Source organism: Lontra canadensis, unplaced genomic scaffold (genome assembly GCF_010015895.1).
Source record: "Lontra canadensis isolate GAN:19392208 unplaced genomic scaffold, GSC_riverotter_1.0 scaffold81, whole genome shotgun sequence".
NCBI classification, from domain to species: Eukaryota; Metazoa; Chordata; class Mammalia; order Carnivora; family Mustelidae; genus Lontra; species Lontra canadensis.
In genome coordinates, this window is record NW_022631075.1 from 132246 (window position 1) to 153169 (window position 20924).

At 51.1% G+C, this 20924-nt stretch overlaps 1 protein-coding gene across 7 annotated transcripts in view; it reads right to left on the bottom strand.

The window, feature by feature from the left end:
- SEPTIN6 (septin 6) overlaps positions 1 to 20924 on the bottom strand; it is a 61950-nt gene that overhangs the window by 3492 nt on the left and 37534 nt on the right. For 4 of the 7 annotated variants that reach the window (XM_032882276.1, XM_032882281.1, XM_032882277.1 and 1 more), the window contains 7 exons: positions 19045 to 19206; positions 13795 to 13891; positions 10978 to 11146; positions 7482 to 7614; positions 5825 to 6015; positions 4020 to 4080; positions 561 to 796 (listed from right to left, as the gene is read on the bottom strand). In XM_032882276.1, coding sequence (XP_032738167.1) covers positions 737 to 796; positions 4020 to 4080; positions 5825 to 6015; positions 7482 to 7614; positions 10978 to 11146; positions 13795 to 13891; positions 19045 to 19206 — 873 coding nt within the window. In that variant the 3' untranslated portion in view covers positions 561 to 736. Of the gene's footprint in view, positions 1 to 560; positions 797 to 4019; positions 4081 to 5824; positions 6016 to 7481; positions 7615 to 10977; positions 11147 to 13794; positions 13892 to 19044; positions 19207 to 20924 lie in introns of those variants that run through there. The other 3 variants (XM_032882279.1, XM_032882278.1, XM_032882280.1) reach the window with 2 other exon arrangements.

A 20924-nucleotide genomic window follows, 5' to 3' on the forward strand; every position in this document is an offset into this window, starting at 1 on the left:
CAGCATGAACCTGCAACTAGGCCTGCCTGAGTGGAACGGAGATACTGAGACACCTCAGAATTCCAGAAGTCTATCATTGAAGACACTAGGCTGATAATAACATTCAGGTTTATTCTCCCTTCTGCATTTGTGGGGTATCTGGAATTAGAGAGAGCAGAGGTTTACGGTCTTTTCTTCAGCAGTCATGTTTTCTGGAAAGGACTTGGTTCTGGATTTTTAACACAACTTGGGTGCAACTTACTTGGAGCAACTCAAAACTGGAAAAGGCGGGGCTGAGAGGCCTGAAGAAAAAGGCACCAGAGGATCTCCTTTTGGAGCTCTCTCAGAAGGGACCATGGCTCCTGTTGGGGGTTAGGAGGGAGTCAGGGAAGCCCAGTGCATGGGGACTAACTGGGACTCACTGGCACTTATGCAGCCATGGTGGAGGCAAATACTTCAGGGAAACAAGCAGCAATCAGAATTCGAACAGGGAAGCTGGTGGTGGAGAGTAGGAGATGGGACCCTCGAACATGTTACAGTCTGGCAAAGATGGCGGGGGAGTGGCTGGCGGTGGTGGGCGGGGGGGGGTGCGGAGGGACTGGGATGCAGGAGGCATCTCCACTTCCAAGCCACGTGACTGCTGGCTTCTTGACCAGAGGCCAGACACCATCCTCAGACTCCCAGGTTTCTATAAACTTTGGCAGGAAAAGAGGGGAGGGCACGGGTTGTGTGCCCCCTCAGGCATGTTAAGGGGGGATTAGAGAAAGGGAGGCCCAGCTCTGTCGCGCAGGAAAAGGGCGTCTACAGGAAGCCCAAACTGAAAATGAAAAGAGAAGTTGGGTTAATGAATGGATGGATTAATGTACAACAACAACAACAAAAGGTTAGAAGGAAACTGTCGTGATGGCTAATGGATAAATTAGGATATAGCTATGTTAGAATAAGGTCTTATTGCATTGGCTCCTGGAAACATGCTTTCTCTCTCACATACCCCCATACCCCTCAGAGTGACAGGAGAGTGGCTTTAGCTAAGCAAAATAATTATCAACAGCCAAAGAGTACTTTCTCTCTTCCTAATTACTAGGTCCTGATGCCCCGCCCCAAGACACCGTACAGGAGTCCACTCAGCAAATCTCCAACCAGGGGTCCTCAGGCCACTGGGCAGAGTGCCAGGCTCTTGGCCACGGCTTCCCTTGTACCACAGGGAAAGCAGAGGGCGTGGGGGTTTCTCCACAGGTAGACTCTGGAGCAGCCCCACTTAACTAACTGGTACCTTGAGGCAGGACTGGGAAGTATCTGGAGATGGTTGAGGGGTGTGCAGTAGGGTCCAGACCGCAGTTACCTGCCACTAACTCATTTTGGGAGCCTCGGTAAGCCTCTGAAATTCCCCACTCCTCCATCCGTTTGTCTTGCAAACTGAAGACTATTCCTTTCTTCTCTGCCTCACAGGATTGTTGCAAGGGGAAAATAGTATGTCGTCTGGAGAAACGCTTTGGAAAGTTTTAAAATGCCACACAAGGGGCGCCTGGGTGGCTCAGCGGGTTAAAGCCTCTGCCTTCGCTCAGGTCATGATCTCAGGGTCCTGGGATCGAGCCCCGCATCCAGCTCTCTGCTCAGCGGGAAGCCTGCTTCCTCCTCTCTCTCTGCCTGCCTCTCTGCCTACTGGTGATCTGTCAAATAAATAAATAAAATCTTAAGAAAAAAAAAGCCACACAAATGCTCACCCCTTATTCTAGTCTTTGTCTACTTCCCGTGGGAGGAGAAACCTAAACAACATGGCGACAGCCTATGCTCTGGGCAGCGTGGGCGGGCGGACACATTTTGGTACGTGTATCCTGTCCACATCCTGTGTGCGTGCGCGTGCACACACACACACACACACACCCCACGGGCCAAGGGGCCAGAAACCATTAAGATAACGGTATGTACAACTGTGTAGGGGTCCCAGAGGAATATCTCTTGCAAGTGCAGACTGCGGGCCCCTAGAGCCTCCAGACATTTCAAAACCAGGGAGGAACAGCAAGCCTCCCCTTGCCCATGCTGCAGTTAATGAGTGGTGGCCTTTGTGATCTGCCCCTGGAATGAGGGCTTTGAAGGAGGGGACAGGCTGCCCTTGTGGCTTTCAGATGCCCTGGAGCCCAGGCCGCCCTCCCTTACTTGGTTTGGGACCGTCCTCATAGTCTGCTGGGGAGAAGCCTGCCAGGAAAAGCCGATCTACTTGGGGTTGGGGTGAGCTGTTCCCACTGGTTGCCAACTGTCTCTCACTTGTACAGCATGGCTTTAATTATAGTTTTGCCAGAATTCATTTTTGTAATGGCTACTAACAATGATTTACTCAGGAAAACATGAACCAAACTGTGTCAGGTCTTGGGCACTGCAACCAAAGTCAACCAAAGTCTAACCCACCAGGATTCGTCTTTGCTGTGGTCCTCCCTGAAAACAGGGGGGCAAATACGCAGAGCCCCTAGAGGCGTCGGACACTTTGCTGGAGGCCTGAGAGCCACAGCAGTGGACAGACACTCTAGGAATTCCAAGTCTTCCCAAATGGAGATCTGCAGCTTTATTCCCATCAACTAATAGGGTCTCCAAGACTTGCCTTTAAGCCAGACAATAAATCATTGCATTATTCTTTTAGGGTTGTTTCCTTTGGCCCAATTTCAGGGGCCTTGTGTTTCAGAAGCCTCTGGGGACTTCCTCCTGGAGATTTGCTTGAAATTAGGATGTCTTGCCAGCTGCCCGAAGTCCCCAGACCGATACTGCCAGCCACGGGTTTGGCGAATAACAGCAGGCTGTCCATTTAAATCATAAACTACATTGTGGGGAGAAGCCTTCTTGATAGTTTACATTCCGTGATCCAGACAAGGTAAATGTGGAAGGCGTTTATGAGACAGCCGGGGTATTTGGAACACTGGCTAGAATGTGATGGTAACAAATTGTGCATTTTGTAGGTGTGGTAACGGTGGCGTTGTGGTTATGGTTTTTTTTTTTTTTTTTTAAGAGTCATCATCTCCCAGAGACCCCTGCGTAAGTACTGACAGATGAAATGATATGGCTTTTGCTTTACAGGAATCCAGCAGGTTTGGGGATTAACAGATGAGATGGCATTGGCCATATCTTGAGAGTTTTTTTGGGGACTGGGCTGTGGACACACGGGGTTACATTATACTCTCTTCTCTCTTGTTCCTATCTGGAAGCTTCTATGGCCGAGTTTAAAAAATAGCAGTAAGCCTAATTCTGTGAAACATATACTTATGTTCCCTTGCTACTCACTGAGTCTAGAAGAATAGATAAAAGGTGCTTGATCGTTGCTATAATTAATTTATAAGCTACATGATGCCAAGGACTGTTTTCACTCCACAGACATACCAGCCCTCAGGAATCCATAATGCCAAAGGTTGCCTACTTGCCTTCTTATCGAAGGAGTTCAGGCAGCTGGTCTTTACAGAATGACATGTAAGGAAATCTCTATAATATTTTAAACCTCATTTTCTTCCATTTTTATTATGGGTTTTTTTTGGGGAAGGGGGTTGGGCACAGAGCCAAAGGCAAATTTGAGAACTTGAACCCCTTGAATAAGAAACGGCCACCAGAGGGAAACAGAGAAGCAAGTTTCCGTTGACTTGGAACATTCCCAAACCTGGGGTTCAATGTCAACCCTGACATTATAGGACAGACCAGCGAGCCCATTGATTTCCCTCATCACTACCCATTAGTTAATTCTGAAAGCGATGATTAGGGCACTTTTAAGAGAAAAAAACAGCCACAATTGACACTTCAGCTACCCATCACAGAATCCACCTAGGCTACCCAGCCGTCGCAGCGGCAAGTCTGAAAACACTCCGCTTGTCCCCACGCAGGCCAACATTCCACACGTACCCTGGAGACTACAGCGAACTGTTGCTTAATGCTGTCAGTCACAAGAGCTAGGACCGTGAAGCAGCTTTTTGGTGACTGAGTATGTGTGTTGAGTGGAGGGAGGGATTTGGGGAGATGTGTTCTAGAAGCCACCACCAGTTCGACTGAGAGTTAATAAAGCTTACCAGGACCTGGGTCTCATGCAGCATGCAGCAAACAGCAGAGTTAACTGTAAAACAGTAAGAGCTGATGAAGAGAGAGTGAGCTTGAGGACAAATCCAATTTTATGAGTTGACGCAAACAATGAAGGGTTAGCGATCAAAGGAAATGAGGAAGAGTGGGGTTGGGGGAGAGGGAGGGTGGGCGGGTAGGGACCCCTGAACCATGGGCACTCTTTCTTAACCTCTGGAGAAGACATGTCTCGCTATGGAGGATCTTCTGCCTGGAGCGGAAGAGGGGGGATCTGTCCACAAGAGAACACTAGGAGGGAGCGCCTGGTCTGGGAGGAACTTCAAGTGAGCATCTGAATAGGGAATATTTACAGTTTAGTGTCAGTTTAGTGTCAGGCTGTGAGGCTGGCCTGGGGACTGAGTTCACAAATATCCCAGGCCAAGAAGGTAGCAGGTTAGAGCTGGAGGACAAATTTAGTTTTTTCCAATCTTAAAAATAGGAACCCATTCTTGCTGGTGTGACTCACACACAATCCCAGATCAGTTAATATACGGCGTGTCCAAAGAGGCTTTTTTCTGGCTAGTTAAACTTTGTCCTTCAGGTAACACCAAAACAAGTTCATTAATCCGTGAATCTGACACAGAGTCTGGGGACTCAGTAACACAAATTTCTGGGCCCATGGGTGACAATGTTCAAATTACACTTTTGAATAGTTAGATTGGGGCACTGAGTGCGTTCAGATAGTAACTACTTTACTGTTGTGCCGAAGCCACCGTTTTATTCCTAAGTGATCAGTTGAGGCAGGAACAAGTCGCTAAGAACAGAAGGTAAAGATCGTGGACGCCTTGTAGATCCTGGGGTCCCTTTGGTAAGGACGTGGCCCAGGACTCCCCGTGAGGGCTTCCCGTGTCACACTGTGCAAGCAACTAGAGCACAGGGGACCTCTGGATAAGTCCCACTGGGAATCCTTTCCTCTCCTCTGGCTCCGGGATGCCGAACGGGGAGCTCGGGCCAGCAAAGCCTCGAGGCAGCTCAGGGTTATGGGCCCGCACAGGAGCAGGAGCCCGTGCTGTCCTGCCTTACCAAGTACCGGGGGGACGGACAGACTCTACAGTCACTGCCCAGCTTGAGGTTGGGGCACACGGAGTCTACTAGCACCTGGGGGCTCCCCACCAAGTACTCACCACCCGACAATGATGCAGCCAAGAGGGAGGGATGGCACAAACTGGGAGAACCGGACTGGGCTGCAGCCTTCAGTAAAAGCAGTTAAACTGCTGGCTGTAGCTAAGTGAGAAGCGGGTTGGGGGGCTAGAGGCATGGGGAGGTGAATACCTCAGACACGGGATGAACAAGCAGGCCCGTAAGCCACATCACCGCCAAGCTCTCGGGGAGAAAGAGGGTGCCTGGGGGCTTCTGCTAAGGCGGGCTCTCTCCTCTACCCTCTAAGCACTCCTCCTCCTTCACCTGTTCCTTGCAATTCTGCAGATCTCATGGTTTCCTCCTTTCTTTCTCCCCTCCCATGCTCCGTTTGCCCCCCTTCTGTCCCTCCCTCCCCTGCTACCTGGACCTTGCCGGGGTTTCCCACCCAGCCAAGCAGGGGGGCCGGGCCCCCGGGACCACAGCCCGCCCCTACTCTCCGTTCCCCCAACTCAGGGGACACGGAGAACAGTGAAAGGGACCCAAACGCGAAACGCACCTGTCAGCCCACAGCCCACCTCTGGCCACCAGCCCTCGCCCCCTGCCCAGTCTGCAGGCCCTGTGCTGAGGGGACGAGCAGGAGGAGAGAGAAGCCACAGCCCCGGAGCAGCCCACCACTTACTTTTTCTTCTCTTTGTCCCTTTTCAGAGTCTGTGAGCCTCCAGCCTGGGAGCCCTGGGACTGGAGCAGCTCGGCCGCTGTCTTTCTCTGTTTGAAGGCGTTCACTTCATCGTCCAGGGACTTCTTCTTATCCTCCAGCTTCTTCTTCTCATCCTGGTGTAGCTTCTTTAGACGGTCAAACTTTTCATGCAGCTGGCAGGGAAGCACAGGGGGTCTGAGGAGAGGCCCCCTGGGAGCGGCTCCTCACGGAGCCAAGTCCAGGGCAGGTGGGAACCGGCGGGACCGGCGGGGACCTGAGGAGACATTTCTGCCAAGGATTGCTGTGATGGCACCAGAGGGCATGGTGTCTGCGGTAGGTCCCTCCCCTGCCACCTCATCTCCAAGTCTCTGCTCTTGAATGTGGTCAGGGGACTGTTATTAATGTCTATTAATTAAAAATTAGTATCAAGAACCGTTCTGGTGTTATTTGTATTTTATGAGGAAACAGGGCAGAGAAGTGAAGGAATTTGCCCAAGGTTAATCCACACTTCGGAGGATTATATGGCAAGATGGCCCAATATGAGAGGGGGCCTCTGCCTTTCCTACTCCCTCTGGTCAAGGAGGATCACCACAGTTTGCAGGGAAAACTTCAGCAGTGCCGAAGCTGGTCAAAGAAAATACTTGTCCTCAGACATGGAAGGAGATGAAAGGATTTTATAAAATGGAATGAGTGCAGAGACCTCAGCTTTGACCAAGGGGAGACTCAGCTAGCCCTGGATAGAACCCAGACACCCAGAGGAGAACGGTAAGAACATTCCGGCACGCCACTGTGCTAACAAACCAGAACGTGATAAAGTCCCCTGAATACCAAGTATAACCTCACTTTCTTTTGAGGGTTCTGGAGAGAATTTAGGATTCCGTAGCAATCAAATCCTACCACAGAGGAGGACAGGTGTCCGGGTCCTGTAAGTGTTTGGGACTACCACTCAGTAAGGGGAGATGGATGACAGGCTGCCTGAACAGATCAGCTTTTACTCGTCCCCTGGGGTACGGTCGTGGAAGCTGTGGCCACCCATTTGCCCTAACCTGGCTTTAGTTCACTGGCCTTTCACTCATTTATCTTTGAGAACCCCTCGTGTCTTTGCTCCAATGTACCGGGTGGCATTTTGCTTTTGAAAAAGTGAAACTGAAAAACAAATCAATATGCATGCCATGGACTTTTCCCTTGACTCTTGAGCAGCACTGCCCCATAGAACTTTCTGCGGTGATGGACATGTTCATAGCTGGGCTCTCCAATATGGTAGCCACCAGCTACAGGAGGACTGAGCATTTGAAACGGGGTTAATGCAACTGAGAAACTGAGTTTTACATTTTATTTCATTTTAGTCCATTTAAGTGTAAACAGCCACACGTGGCTAGTGGCTACGGGAGTGCGAGGCTCTAGAGAATTAAGGGACACAGAATGAGAACACATCCTAGCCTTGGGGAATGAGGGATCAAGAAGACACAGATCTCACAGCATCTTCGGTGCCAGTCAAGGCAGGGTTGCTGATGCCGGGCCCCATTCCTGCCTGGAAGCTTCGAGGCTCCTGCCGGCTATGTCCTTGGGGCAGAAGCCTCTGCTGAGTCCAAGCTGAGCCCCCTCTTCCTGTCTGTTGGGCAGTCAGGGTCACATTTACCTCTTTCTCTGCCTCTTTAAGTTCAGCTTCTTTCTCTTTGACTCTCTGGACAAACATCTGTCTCATCTCCTCTTCTTTTTTCTGGAGCTCCCCCAGGAACTCATTCCTTTTGGCCTCATATGTCTCCTGTAAGCTGCGAATACAGTCAGGTTAATTCCCCTGCCTTTGGAATGGCTCTTCATCAATGAAAACTGGCCCCAGTGATCCTCCCTGGGTACCCCCATCCTCCCTTTCCCCCATTCTGGGAGAGGTGCAAAGACAGAACCATAAAGCTGCAGGCAGTTGGCTTGGAGTGTGACCGCAGGGCCACGGGCTGCTCGCGGGGGCTGGGGTAGCCCTGGGGAACTGATAAGACACTTGGAACTGAAAGTGACTCCGAGCATCTGTTTCTCTGACCCGGTTACCCAGGTGAGGAAAGAGGACCAGAGAGGTGAGGCAATTTGCTCAAGGCCACATGGCTAGATAGAGGCAAGGCAGGAACCAGAAGCTGGGTCTCTGGTCTCTTAATCTGGGTCCTTCCTCTGCAACTCGCTCCTACATCCTGGCTCCGAAATGGACCATATTAGTAGACTATTTCAAAAAACACGTGGTGAGACTCCACCGTGTGCTAGACACAGGCCCAAGCAATGCTATGCTAGTTATTCAGCATCTAGAGCCAACAGCCACTGGGCCCACCACCAAGGAACTCACGGTTGGTCTACTGGGAAGTGCCCAGGCCAAGTCTCCCTGCCCCCAGCATCAGTTTTAAAACCACAGGAGTCAGCCTAGTGAAGAAGAGGAGGACTCATGCTCTGAAGAGGGCAGCAGGTGGAAAGGCACATGTGGAGAGACGATGATGCACTTGGGGAGCCGGGCAGGTCCAAGATGGCCGGAGAGGATCACAGAAGCTTTGGAGCAGAGGAAGGTGAGGTTCCCAAGTCCAGCGGGAGAGAGCAGGTGTTGGAGGTCGCCTTACACACTTGGCCTTTTAGCCACTGCAGGGTTTCAAGCAGGAGGACTGACTTCACGCCATTTGAAAATGAGAAAGACCCCTCCGGCTATTGCGTGAAGGACAGACTTCCCCACAGTCCAAAGAAGAAATGACGGGATGGCTCACTCCCACAAGAAAGCCGGAAAAAAACAATGAGATCTTGCCATTTGTCACAAGACAGATGGAGCCGGGGGTGGGCGGGGGGCGTAAGACCAAGTGAAAGGAGTCGGTCAGAGAAAGACAAATGCCAGGTGATTTCACCTGTATGTGCAACTTAAGAAACAAAAAAATGAACAAGGAGAAAGGAGAGACAGACAAACAAAAAAACCAGACTCTTAAATACAATGAATCATGGAACACTGCATCAAAAACTAATGATGTACTATACGGTGACTAACATAACATAATCTAAAAAATACAGAGAATAAGGTTGCCAGGTGTGGGTTGGGCAGGGGGTGTTGGGAGGAGACGGGTGGGGATGGAGGAAATGGGATAAAGAAGGAACGATGGGGGTGCCTGGGTGGCTCAGTGGGTAAGCCTCTGTCTTTGGCTCGGGTCATGATCCCAGGGTCCTGGGATGGAGCCCCGCGTCGGGCTCTCTGCTCAGCAGGGAGCCTGCTTCCCCCTCTCTCTCTGCCTGCCTCTCTGCCTACTTGTGATCTCTCTCTGTCAAATAAATAAATAAAATATTTTAAAAAAAAATCCAGATTTGGGGGAACCTACAGGACAGTGAGGGAAGCAGAAGGATGTTAGAACAATTTGGGTTTTTTGGCTCCGGCAACCAGGTGGACAGTGGACCCAGGAAGTGTAGCAGGGAACCCTGGGAAAGGGGTGTGTTTACGAGGGGCAAGATGGAGTGAAGCTTCGACCCCCGCACTTGGGGGTATGTCCTCCATGGGGCGTCTGAGTCAGAATATCTGGTTGGCAGTTGGAGCAATGGGTTTGGGGCTCACAAGTACGATTTCGCCGTGGGAGTCATCTCTTTCTAGGTGGTAAGAAGGGCTGATTGTAGAAAGAACTTGCAGCCAAGAGAACACAGAGGGACAGGAGCAGAGGCCCTAGGAAGGAACCCTGGGGTACCCCAACATTTAAAGTGAGCTGAAGAAAAGGAGCTTGCCAGTGTGGCCCAGAGGAGGAATGAGAGAGAAGGACCCGACCCTGCCTGGCCAGTGTGAGGGAAGCCAAAGGCAGAGAGAATTTTGGGAAAGAGGCGGTGGGGAGGGATACTGAACGACATGGTGAAATAGAGAACGACGGGACTCGGAGGCCCCATCATAACTAGCCACGAGTTATGTGATTGTCGACCTCGGAGAGGCGCGGTGGGGGGCAGAAGGGAGTAATTACAAACCGTTCTTTCTCTTTCCCACCAGAGCCACACTTCTTGAAAGGGTGGGGGAACGGCGAGGAGGAAGAGTTAAGGGAGCATTTCTTCAGGATGAGCATGTTGGCTTGCAATGTGGAAAGCAGCCAGGGCAGAGGGCAAAGATTTGGGTAACAGGTGTCCAGGATGGAGCGGGAGGAGGGGCAGGGACTAGAAATGAGCAGACAGGGGCACACGCCCTCCTCCACAGACGCAGACTAAAGCTGTGGGAGAGGGGTGCCTGGGTGGCTCAGTCAGTGAAACGTCTGCCTTCAGTTCAGGTCATGATCCCGGGGTCCTGGGATCAAGTCCCGCGTCGCCCTCCCTGCTCAGTGCAGAGCCTGCTTCTCCCTCTGCCCCTTCCCTCCACTCCGCTTGTGCTCCCTCTCTCTCTGATAAATAAAGAAATAAATCTTAAAAAAAGATAAAGCTGTGGGAGGGGAAGGAGAGGGAAAACTGAGGGAGTGCCCACCAGAGAGGTGAGCACAACTTCCCCCATCCCCAGGAGCTCCAGCTGCTCCTGTCCCTGAAGGGGAGCGAGTCCACTCCTTCAGAACCAGCGCCCCTGCAGGACTGGACACGTGCTGCCCCTAGGCCAGCTTCATGCTGGGAACAGGTACTGTGGGATCTCAGGGACCATCTGCAAACCTGGGCCCACAAGCACCCCCTCACTTCCTAATTGAGGCCGAACACTTCCTGAGAGGGGACTGAGCTGTAATAAAGGACATCCTATGGTGATTTCAAGTGTGGGACTTATGTCACACATCATGAAGACAGATCAGATGGCTCTTGTCGGCATAGGAAACCACTTTCAGAAACATGCCTCTTAAAGAAAAAAAAAAAGAAACATTCCTCTTGTCTGAAAGCATCTCAGATTCTGATTTGAGAAGTATGTCAGAGATTACCAACATCCCACGGTCAAAAAAAAAACTTGCCCTTGAACGCAGACACTAAGACAGTGCCTGAAGAGCATGAAGGTCAGCGACAAGTGCACAATGACTGCTACCCAGTCCCGTCATCTGGGCTTGACAAGGGGAAGGAGGGGAAGGAGCAGCTCAGAAATCTGGCGGGGCAGCCTGAGTCCAAAGAAGCAAATGGGCCCGTGAGCAGGGTCCAGGGCAAGGCTTCCACAGTCACAGGGTGGGCCGAGCTGGCTGGAGGGGTACCTGAAGGGTTTGCTGTCGGGGTCTGTGTCCTTGAAGCCCATCTCCTCCAGCTTGCAGCGCCGGTAAAGCTCGTAGTGCCGGCTGTGGGTCTGCTCCCGGAGGTCCTCCATGTTCACCCGGATCAGCATCTCCCGCAGCTTCACGAAGTCACAGTGGGCCTCGTTCTCCACTGCACAGCAGGGGAGGGGGGGTTGAAAGCGCACTGAGAGGAGGGCCAGAAGCAGCGGAAACGGACCGATCGAGAGGCGAGAGGCCTCCCGGCCACGTGGCCCCTCCATCTGGGTGTACGCAGCCTGCGAATTGGCCTCCTGATCCCCTTTTCCACGGAAAACACACACGGACAGTTACAAGGCTGACAATAACAGAAAACTGCAAAACCATAAAAAAAAAAAAATCTAAGAAGGCCGTCCGCGGCACCTCATGGGAATGTCTGTTTGCTCTGTGCTGCGTTTGCATTCACGGCAAATGCACATTCAGCCGTCCATCCCATGAAGTGTTCCAGCATCTCTGCTCCCAGTATTGTGTGAGGCACCGGGAATTCAGAAACGAAGTCATGGAGCCTTCCCTAAGGAGCTTACAGTGGAGTGGAAGATCGGAAGCAAACAGGCAAATGCAATGCAAAGATTACCAAAGCGGAGGCCTGTGCGGTGTAAGCCCAGAGGATGGGCGGGGGCCGAAAGTGCCCCAGCAGAGTGAAGGCTTCACCAGAGAGGCTCTTGAGGGAAAAATGAGAATGTATCAGGCAGATCGGGAAAGGGTCTCAATAATATTGAGACACAAGGTCTCAATAACATTAGGCAAGGTTACGTGGCTAGCAAGTGGCGGATGGGCGTGAAATGCAGGTGAGCTACGGGGTGGGGTGGGGGGGACAAAGGCTCCGAGCAGGCGCCAAGCCTCCAAAGAATAAAGGAGAACAACTAGGACCTCTAGACCACAGTGGCCAGGAAGGGTGTGGACCAAGGTGTGGCTTGCCTGAATGGTAGGTCGGAGATTCAAAGGAGGTGTGTTTTAGAGGGTAGATGGTGGACCGACAGCAGCAATGATGACCGGGCGAAGCGGATCCCACTTTCTGGCCCGAATGAAAGTGCCCCCCCTCAAAAGAGTAGGGCAAAGGTCTGTGGCTGTGTGCCTCCAGGCATGGCTCCCCTGGGTTACGGTGGGGGTGTCTGGCCTGACCATGAGGGACAGTGGTGTCTGAAATGACGAACTGGCCTAGTCACCCTAGGTTCTGTCTTCCAGGGCCTGGGAGAGGGGAGTGGGGGCAGGGAGGGGGTCTGGAATGACAGAGTGACCTTTTCAACGCTCACATCAGCTCACATAACCCCTCTGCTTGAGGCCCATGGCCCTGGGGCACCAGGAGGATTCAATGGAAGAGCATGCAACCCTAGATCTTGGGGTCGTGAGTTTGAGCCCCACACTGGGTATAGAGATTACTTAAATAACTGAAACTTTTAAAAAAATAAAAAAAAAACCATTGCACAGGTCACTTGGACAGAACAGTGAACTCCAACTTACATGAAAAACCTTCAAAAACCCCTCTGCCGGTTAGGTGTGCACTATCTAAATGGTAGGAAGTCACTGGAACCAGTTGGCTGGTTTCTCCTCATTTTACTCCACATGATTGTCTCTCAGACCACAGACTCATTCCCAGCTAGGACTATGGGTCCAGGAACCATTCACAAATGTTCCTAGCAGAGCATCTTGGCCCCAGATGGTAGAGACGACCAAAACCTAGCACGGCTCCAATAACCAGTCCTGTCCTACCTATGGAAAAATCCAGCGACCACTGGAGAGGCTCCGGTGTGCCCAGAAGCATGCTAGCTTTGTATGCGAAGTGGATAACTTCCCACCCACTTCCGGTTATTTGCTCAGTGGCAGGGATGAGCATATAGTCCATCAGTCGCCCTCTTGCACACGGTACCCCTCTAAGACCCAGCTTAGAGCTGAAGATTTGGAGGACCAGAAGCTTCTTCTACCCATGGCCAGTACCCTTGCTGTATCCACAGAACTGACTAGCTCCATGGGTAACTTACCACGGGTCAGGCAGACCACAAAAGGAAGTTTCCTGAGTGTATATACATCTGTTTTGAAATTGTATAATAACTGCATAAAATTTATATATATATATATATATATATATATATATATATACACACACACACAGAGAAATAAAGAAGAAAAAAATGAATACCAATATATCTACAATTCGGATGAAACAATACCAGCACCTTTGTGTCTCTGCCTGGACTTGAAACGAGGCTGAACCACTATTCTGACTTCGGGCTTTACCATCCTTCCTTCCTCTTTACTGTTTCGCCACTTACATATGAATTCCTAAGAAGACCGATCTTCTTCAGTGTCGTCTACTTTGGGAATTCACATCAATGAAGCCGTACAGCATGTATGCTTCTCTGATTTATTAAGCCCAGTCTTATGTTTCTGAGATTCACTCGTGTACGAGTAACTATAACCCATTCATTTTCACCACTAATATCCCATTAGATGAACGTTTTGCAATTCATCTGATCTATTTCAGATGGCTTTCTGGGTTGTCTGCTACTCATCTGCTATATTCTTGTACGTCTCCTGGTGCCCTAGGGGCACCTGAGGCCAATACCCATGTTTTCTTGAATGTTTTTGTTTTAGGAACTTCTCCATTAGAGACCAAGAGACCTGCTCATGGCAGAGAATTCAGGGGCAGGGCCAGAGCTGCTGGAAGCCGCAGCCATTTGAGTAGAGACCGGGAATGAGTTAGGGACTAGCCGCGCAGCGGCTGGACACAGGGAAAGGGGCCCTGTCTCCCGGAGACTCACTCACCCTGCACGGTGCCCCAAGGATACTGCCGCGCCTTCATCATCTTGTTGCCTATCTTCAGCTCCTCTGTGCTGCCGATGACAGCGAACGGCAGGTGCGCCTGGAACAGAAGGCAAACTGAGGCTTAGAGCAGTGCTCCCGGAAAAAGGCGTCAAGTGTCCCTTGATACAACCGTTGCCTGGCTCTGGGGCCCTGGGCCCATCACACCGTGGTGGTGTCCCTCCCCATAGCCATCACCAAGAGGCATTTCTTAAGCTCTGAACTGCGTGGGGCTAAGAGGCCTAGTTCAACTTCTGCCATCCAGAAATTCTCAATGACGTAGCCCCACACATAGGGAACAAAGACAGAAAAGCTGAATACTGAGTGGATACCCAGATCAGTGCACATGTGCTCGGGGGGACAGAGAGGCTAAAGGGAGCCAAGGGGGCTAGGATCGCTGTCCCCTCCCCGGAGTGTGAGAGCCCGGGCAGCCGGTATATACTAGAACCACACTGCTGACCGAGCTATGCGTTCCTTGTTCTCATCCTTCCCCGAAGCAAGAGCTCCCGCAGAACTCTTGAACCTAGAAGTCAAGTCCGCAGGTATTTTCCTATATGCCCATAACCCTACTGGGTTGTTTTAAGGGCCATAAGGGAGACAAAGGAAGTAGGAGACACTCACTCTTTCACCTTCTAGGAGCTTACAGTCTTGTTGGGAGCGCCAGAATTACACACTTGGAATCATATGAGACAGAACAGGCCTGGTTGATGAAGGTTTTGGAGGTCAAAGAAAAGACAACTGCCCACAGCTGGTAGTGGGGAGCTTGGGAAACACTCCCAGGTCCCCGTCTCCCAGGGAGCAGGCAGGTCGTAAGCACTGGGAGCCCTGGCCAAGTGGGACCGCTGAACAAACACTGTTTCTAAACCAGGTGATCCTGGGTGGGGCTTTACTCAAAAGGACTCGCCCCAGACAAGTGCAAGGTCACTGGAGCAAGCTTTCTTTGGACTCATTTGCAGCCTGATCCGTGCTATGCGTATTTACTGAACCCCTACTATGTGCTGGACATGACCAGGACGATGTTGAAAAAGCTCAGAGCCCTCTCCTGGAGAGCGCATAGTCTGGTACGGGAGAGAGACACGCCGATAATAACAATGCGGTAAAGTCTCGATTAGAAACATAGGTTCAGGGGCGCCTGGGTGGCTCAGTGGGTTAGAGCCTCTGCCTTCGGCTCAGGTCATGATCCCGGGGTCCTGGGATCGAGCCCCACGTCGGGCTCCTTGCTCTGCGGGGGAGCCTGCTTCTCCCTCTCCCACTCCCCTTGCTTGTGTTCCCTCTCTGTGTCTCTCTCTGTCAAATAAATATATGAAATATAAAAATATAAATTATACAATTAATTAATATAAATAATAACTGTATGGAAAATCCATATATTCATATATTCATACATATATTCAGAGAAGCCTGGCTCGTGCTGTTTGGTTGTGCTGTTAGGCAAGTTACTTGATTGCCCTAAGCCTTGGTTTTCTTCACCCATAAAATAAGGATAATAATGCCTGCCTCAGAAGGTTGTTGCAGGGGCGCCTGGGTGGCTCAGTGGGTTAAAGCCTCTGCCTTCGGCTCAGGTCATGATCCCAGGGTCCTGGGATCGAGCCCCACGTCGGGCTCTCTGCTCAGCGGGGAGCCTGCTTCCTCCTCCCTCTCTGCCTACTCTCTCTGTCAAATAAATAAAATCTTTAAAAAAAAAAAAAAGGAAAGAAACACAGGTTCAAGAGCTGGAGGAAGAGAGAGCGGCTCACTTCATAAAGTCAATGCCGGTTTCACAGAGGAGGCAGCAGCAATTTTACCAACAGCTGGGGTAGCTACAGAACCGGCAGGAGCAGCAGTGGCAGCTCACACGTCTTGTTGACGCTTTTCAACCGCACTGCGACTTAGGCATTCTTATCCCCATTTTATAGACAAGGAAACTGAGGCCCAGGTGCCAGCAGGCACACAGCAGTGAGGGCCAGAGCTAGGAATGGAACCCAGGTCTCTCTGGCTTCAGAGCCCACCACTGGTCTGTCACACCCACGGAGGGAGTCCGAGCAGCAGATGGGGTGAGCGCTCCAAACCCTGGGGTGACCTGGCTGTGCAAGGTCAGAGGATAAGAAGCAGCTGGATTCTGGCAAACCTACAGCAAATGTCTTTTGTTTGCCTGATCTGCTCGCTGATGTCACAGCCAATCCTTCCTCTTCCTTCTCTTTAGCACCTGCCCCCCAAGAATGTTCTTCAGGATGGAAAACCATAGGACTCATCAGGAGATCAGCTCTAGGACACTTGCAAGTCCCCCGAAGAGCTTGGTATGCCCCTGAGGGGACTCTCCCGTCACCTTCTGTCAGCTGCTCTCAGAGCATCTCCTCAGCAACCCCCTCCACCCCTTCCCACTCCGCTCACTGTGCCTGAAGTGGGGACAGAGGAAAAAGGAGGTTAAGGGTACATGGAACACGGGCTGGGGTGGCCGCAGGAAATGTTGCATTGATCCTAGGAGGAGACTGGACGTGAGGGTCGTTGGGTGTGTAACACACAGGGCGCGATGGGGGCACTGATGTCGGAGGGACATACGGGCATTCCCACTCAGGACCCCAAGATAGGTGGGGACCCTCAAATCCACCCTCAAGCACTTTCTGGGAAAATACCACCCCTCCTGCCAAGAGCCAGGGCTTCAGCCACGAGACACAAAAGAGCCAGAGGGCAGCGATGGCAAAGGACTAGACCGGGGGAGGAGGTGAGAAAAAGAACCTTCTGGCGCATTCCCGGTTCTTAGCCGAAAGTGATGGAGGGGGCTGTGTGAAATGGGCAGGGATTTCTCTGGGCTCAGGAGGAAACGAGGGAGAAAAAAAAAACCCAAGGAGAGAAAAAAGGCATTAAAAAAAGATCAGTTTGTCTTCCCTTGGGCCTGTTAGATTTCTCCCCACAGGCCTTGGTTAGTTAGGGGACAGGGTCACTGGCTTCCCCTCTTGCTCACCGCACGGTCATTCTAGCCCTTGCCCACGGCAAGGAAGGCCCAGCCCCCGCCATGGCTCCCGAGACCTCTCACGGCACACCCTTGGCAACCAGCAGCAAAGTCTGTTCTGATAAGCATCCACAAGCGGAATTTTCTGGGTGCTGCTGGGCAGCTCTCACTGGCTTCTAGCGACAACCCTATGGGGCAGTTCTCATGCTCTCATCCACTTGCAATCTGGGGAAAACGACTCGCCCAGGTCCCTAACTCCTGGGCCCAAACCTTGCCAGGGAACAGTAAGGCCACTGTGCTTTTGCTGCCGGACCCTCCTGGCCCCCCGCTGCCACTCTCATGCTGACTCCTGGCTGAATGGCATTTGCTGGAAGCCAGCTAGCCACGAAGGGCAGAAAAGCATGGGGCCGGGCTTTGGCCCACCTTCTGCTGCTCTTGAGTGTGGGGTGGTTTAGATGACCCAGAGAGAGTCAAGCAGAGCAGGGACAGGGTACACCCTCCAAGCAAACACCTTCCCGGGGGTGGCACTTTGCAGCTATGGGCCCAGGAAGGAGACTCTGATGGCAGCAGGACGGCACTGCCCCTGAAACGCAGGGGGAAGGGTCCCCCGACATCAGACATCCAGTCTCCAAAAACTCTGAGAAGCTCTCAAGCCTCCTCTTGGGAGTCTGTTCTCAGATTCAGTACCTTTCCTGTCTCGTGTCTACCTTGCATTCCTCTCAGTATATTTTGAAGGGTTGGATGGGGGTGCCTGGGTGGCTCAGTCAGTAAAGCGTCTGCCTTCAGCTTGGGTCATGATCTCAGGGTCCTGGGATCAAGCCCCGAGTCAGGCTCCCTGCTCAGCGAAGAGCCTGTTTTTCCTCTCCCTCTGCGTGCTGCTCCCCCTGCTTGTGTTCTCGGTCTCTCTCTCAAACAAATAAAAATAACAAAATCTTTAAAAGTAAATTAAAAAAAAAAAAAGGTTGGGTGACCCAGTTGGCATGACTTAGTCTATTCCAGTTCCAGAACATCCATTATAGTTGGGAAGTTGGATGACCTTTCTCCTCTAAGGGCCTTCTAATAACGAACGCATCTCGGGGGTACCGATGGGCAGCAAGGCGGGCAGACACAATGACTTGCCGCCCCGCTATGCTAATTTGTTTGCCAAATTCTAGAAGGTAGCAGCTGATACCGTAATGATAACTCAGGGGCGGTGGCAGCTGGAAAGTTTTCTAAAAATGGCTTTTATTACCAGTCTTTCCTGAGTCTGGCTATACCCGGGCATTATGTCATTAGGAAAAACTGATGCCTCTCAACAGAGAGAAAAAAAATCTGTTCTCAAAGCAGAGGCTTTCTGAAAGCTATTAGCTGTCTCCTTGAAATCACAACATTGAAAAGTTCACAGCAACAGCATCAACACATTGTAAAGAAGCTTGAAGAGATGTCTGACTCCTGCCTTGCTCATTACGCATTCCTCTAGGTTGGGGGGGGGGTGGTGACGTGGGAGAGGAGAGGAAAGATGGCAAGTCGGGACGCTTTTTTTTTTTTATTCATTCACACTTAATAAAGCAAAGCATCACCCTGAAACTTAAAAATAACATTTCTCTAGTCACCAGAAAAATTGGAGGCTAGATGTCATTTTTTCCTCCCTCGGTGGGGAGAGGGCTCGATGATGCGGAGTCTCGGAAGCCAACCAGCTTTCCCTGCTGTGGTTGTCATGGCATTGTTTTGGTCAGAGAGGAAGACTGTTTGCCTTTCTGGCAGTCCCGGGGGTTTGGGGGGAGGGCTGGTTTAGACCGAAGAGGAGGGTGGAAGGAGAGGTCCGAATCCTCGGTTCCAGACTCTTCCTAAAGTTGGCCTTTCCCTCCCTCCGTCTCTAGCTATTAATCTCTGCATCTCTGAGGCATTGAAGCAGCCAAGGATAAGGGAGAGGAGCTGTTTGGGTTCTGGATTCCTTCTCATAAACACCGGAGATGCAGACGATGGAGAGTTGACTGCAGTAAAATGAATGGTGTTGTTCGACTAGTTTGTAACATAATAAACATAGGGGCGCCTGGGAAGCTCAGTCAGTTAAACGTCTGCCTTCAGCTCAGGTCATGATCCCAGGGTTCTGGGATCGAGCCCCACATCTGATTCCCTGCTCAGCAGGGAGCCTGCTTCTCCCTCTCCTTCTGCCTGCCATTCCCCCCTGCTCATGCTCTCTTGCTCTTTCGCAAAAATAAATAAATGAAATCTTTCTAAAGAAGAAAAATAATAAAAATAAGCAGCAAATGGTCAGCAAGTTGAAGCCCTCTGCCCACACTCACGTTCATGGTTCCATTGATCTCTGCCACTGACTCATCATCTGTAGGGAATTGGTAGATCTGGACCCCGTTGCTGACAAGTTCGCTGGTGATTTTGATTTTGAACTTTGTTAGCTCACTCTTCGAAATGGCATCTGATTTGGCGATGATGGGGATGATGTTCACCTGGGGAAGGAAGGCGCAAAGCGGAATCTCTGTTGGTAATCTGCGACCGATAGCAGCATGACAGAGGACTTCCACGAGCTCAAACCACCAGCCCAGGACTGGCCACCTCTGTAGCCAAATCACAGCATAATAAATGACGATGGGGGCCGCTTACTCAGTGCTGTGTGCTGAACTAAGTGCTTTACATGGATTAACACAATTAATCTTGAAGACACCCCTCTCACTTTACCGATGAGAAACTGAGGCACAGAGGGGCTAGGTAACTTGTCCAAGGCCACAGAGCAGTAAGTAGCAGAACTGGGATCCAGATCCAACTTTGGCCTTCTTCCTAATTCCACAGTCTTAACCAGCTCAGCTCCAAATCGATGAGCTGTGTGATACCTTAATATCGAGGTCACTGCTTGAGTGATTCCAATCAGAAAGATGACAGTTGGGAATCTGTGCTTGACAAGAAGGGCAGGGGGCCTCTCCTTGTCAACAGTAAATTGTTCCAACCTACCCAGGGCAGATTTGCCCCAGCGTGTTAGGGACCCACCTCCTTTCTAGCAGCAAACTTATGAACCAACCCGGCTGGAGGGAGAGGACCCTCTCAGTCTCCGGTATGATCTGAGACCTCAAGCAAACAAGAGTTACCCTGCCTGTTTTGCGATTAATTTCTGCACAAAGCAAGCAGGTGGATATGTCCAATTGCCAACAGCAGGACAAAGGCCTAACGCCACACCAAGGTTCAATCCACCTGAACCCTGGCCCTTGAAATGACTCCAAGGAGGGACAGGGCTTTTGCGGCGGGAAGGTAAAGAATTGTGACACGCACGTGTCTTCGTGAGACAGAGCACACCTGGGCTCAGGTTCACGTGCAGAGCAGAGGCGTTGCCACCAGCAGACTTGGGGCAGGGGGTGGGAAGCATCATCAACAGTCCTTGGGCCCCAGGAAGAGCTCTACACTTGGAGGCTGAAGCCAGCCTGCTTTATGCTTTATCTGAGGAGTACCCGCAAAGGTTGTCTCCAGTTTCACACTCAGATCAGAGAAAGATGGGACCCTACAGGTACGCTCCTTGAAGTCTTCGAAGGACACAGGGCAGCGGGGGGGTGGTGGGAGGGTCAATGCCGTTGCCAAGGTGGAACAGCAGACAGAGCCAATTCTCCTTGTCACTTTCCACCATGTCCCCATGGACTCAGGACCAACATGTGCCAAAGGCTGATTAACTCCACCCAACCCACCCACCAGGCCACAGGTGCGTGGCTCTCTGCTGCCCCATACAGGACACGCAGGGCATAGCGACCTTTCCAGAGCAGCCCAGTGCTCGTGCGGGGTGAGCATCCTGGGGCAAAAAAATGAAAAATTTGCTTCTATTTTGATTTGAGCTGAAAGTGTCTTTTTATCATGGATAGGCTACTAAGTAATGCATATAAATTAGAATTTCACAAAATAAAATACCTTGGAGTCAGAGACAGCCAGGTCCAAATCCTGGACCCCTTCCTTACAAGTTGTCTGACCTACAGAAAGCTACTTGGCTCTCTGTGCCTCAGTGTTCTTGTGAGGAAGTGGGTATAATGGTAACCATCACCCTGGATTCTTGGAAGGATGAAATAAAATAATGCATATATGGTACTCGCCCCAGGGCCAGGCACATAGGAAATGTTAGAAGGAAATTGGATTAGGCTTTTTTAAGGAATCTTGCCTTTATTCTTTTGTACAGTAAATAGTCCTTTCAGAG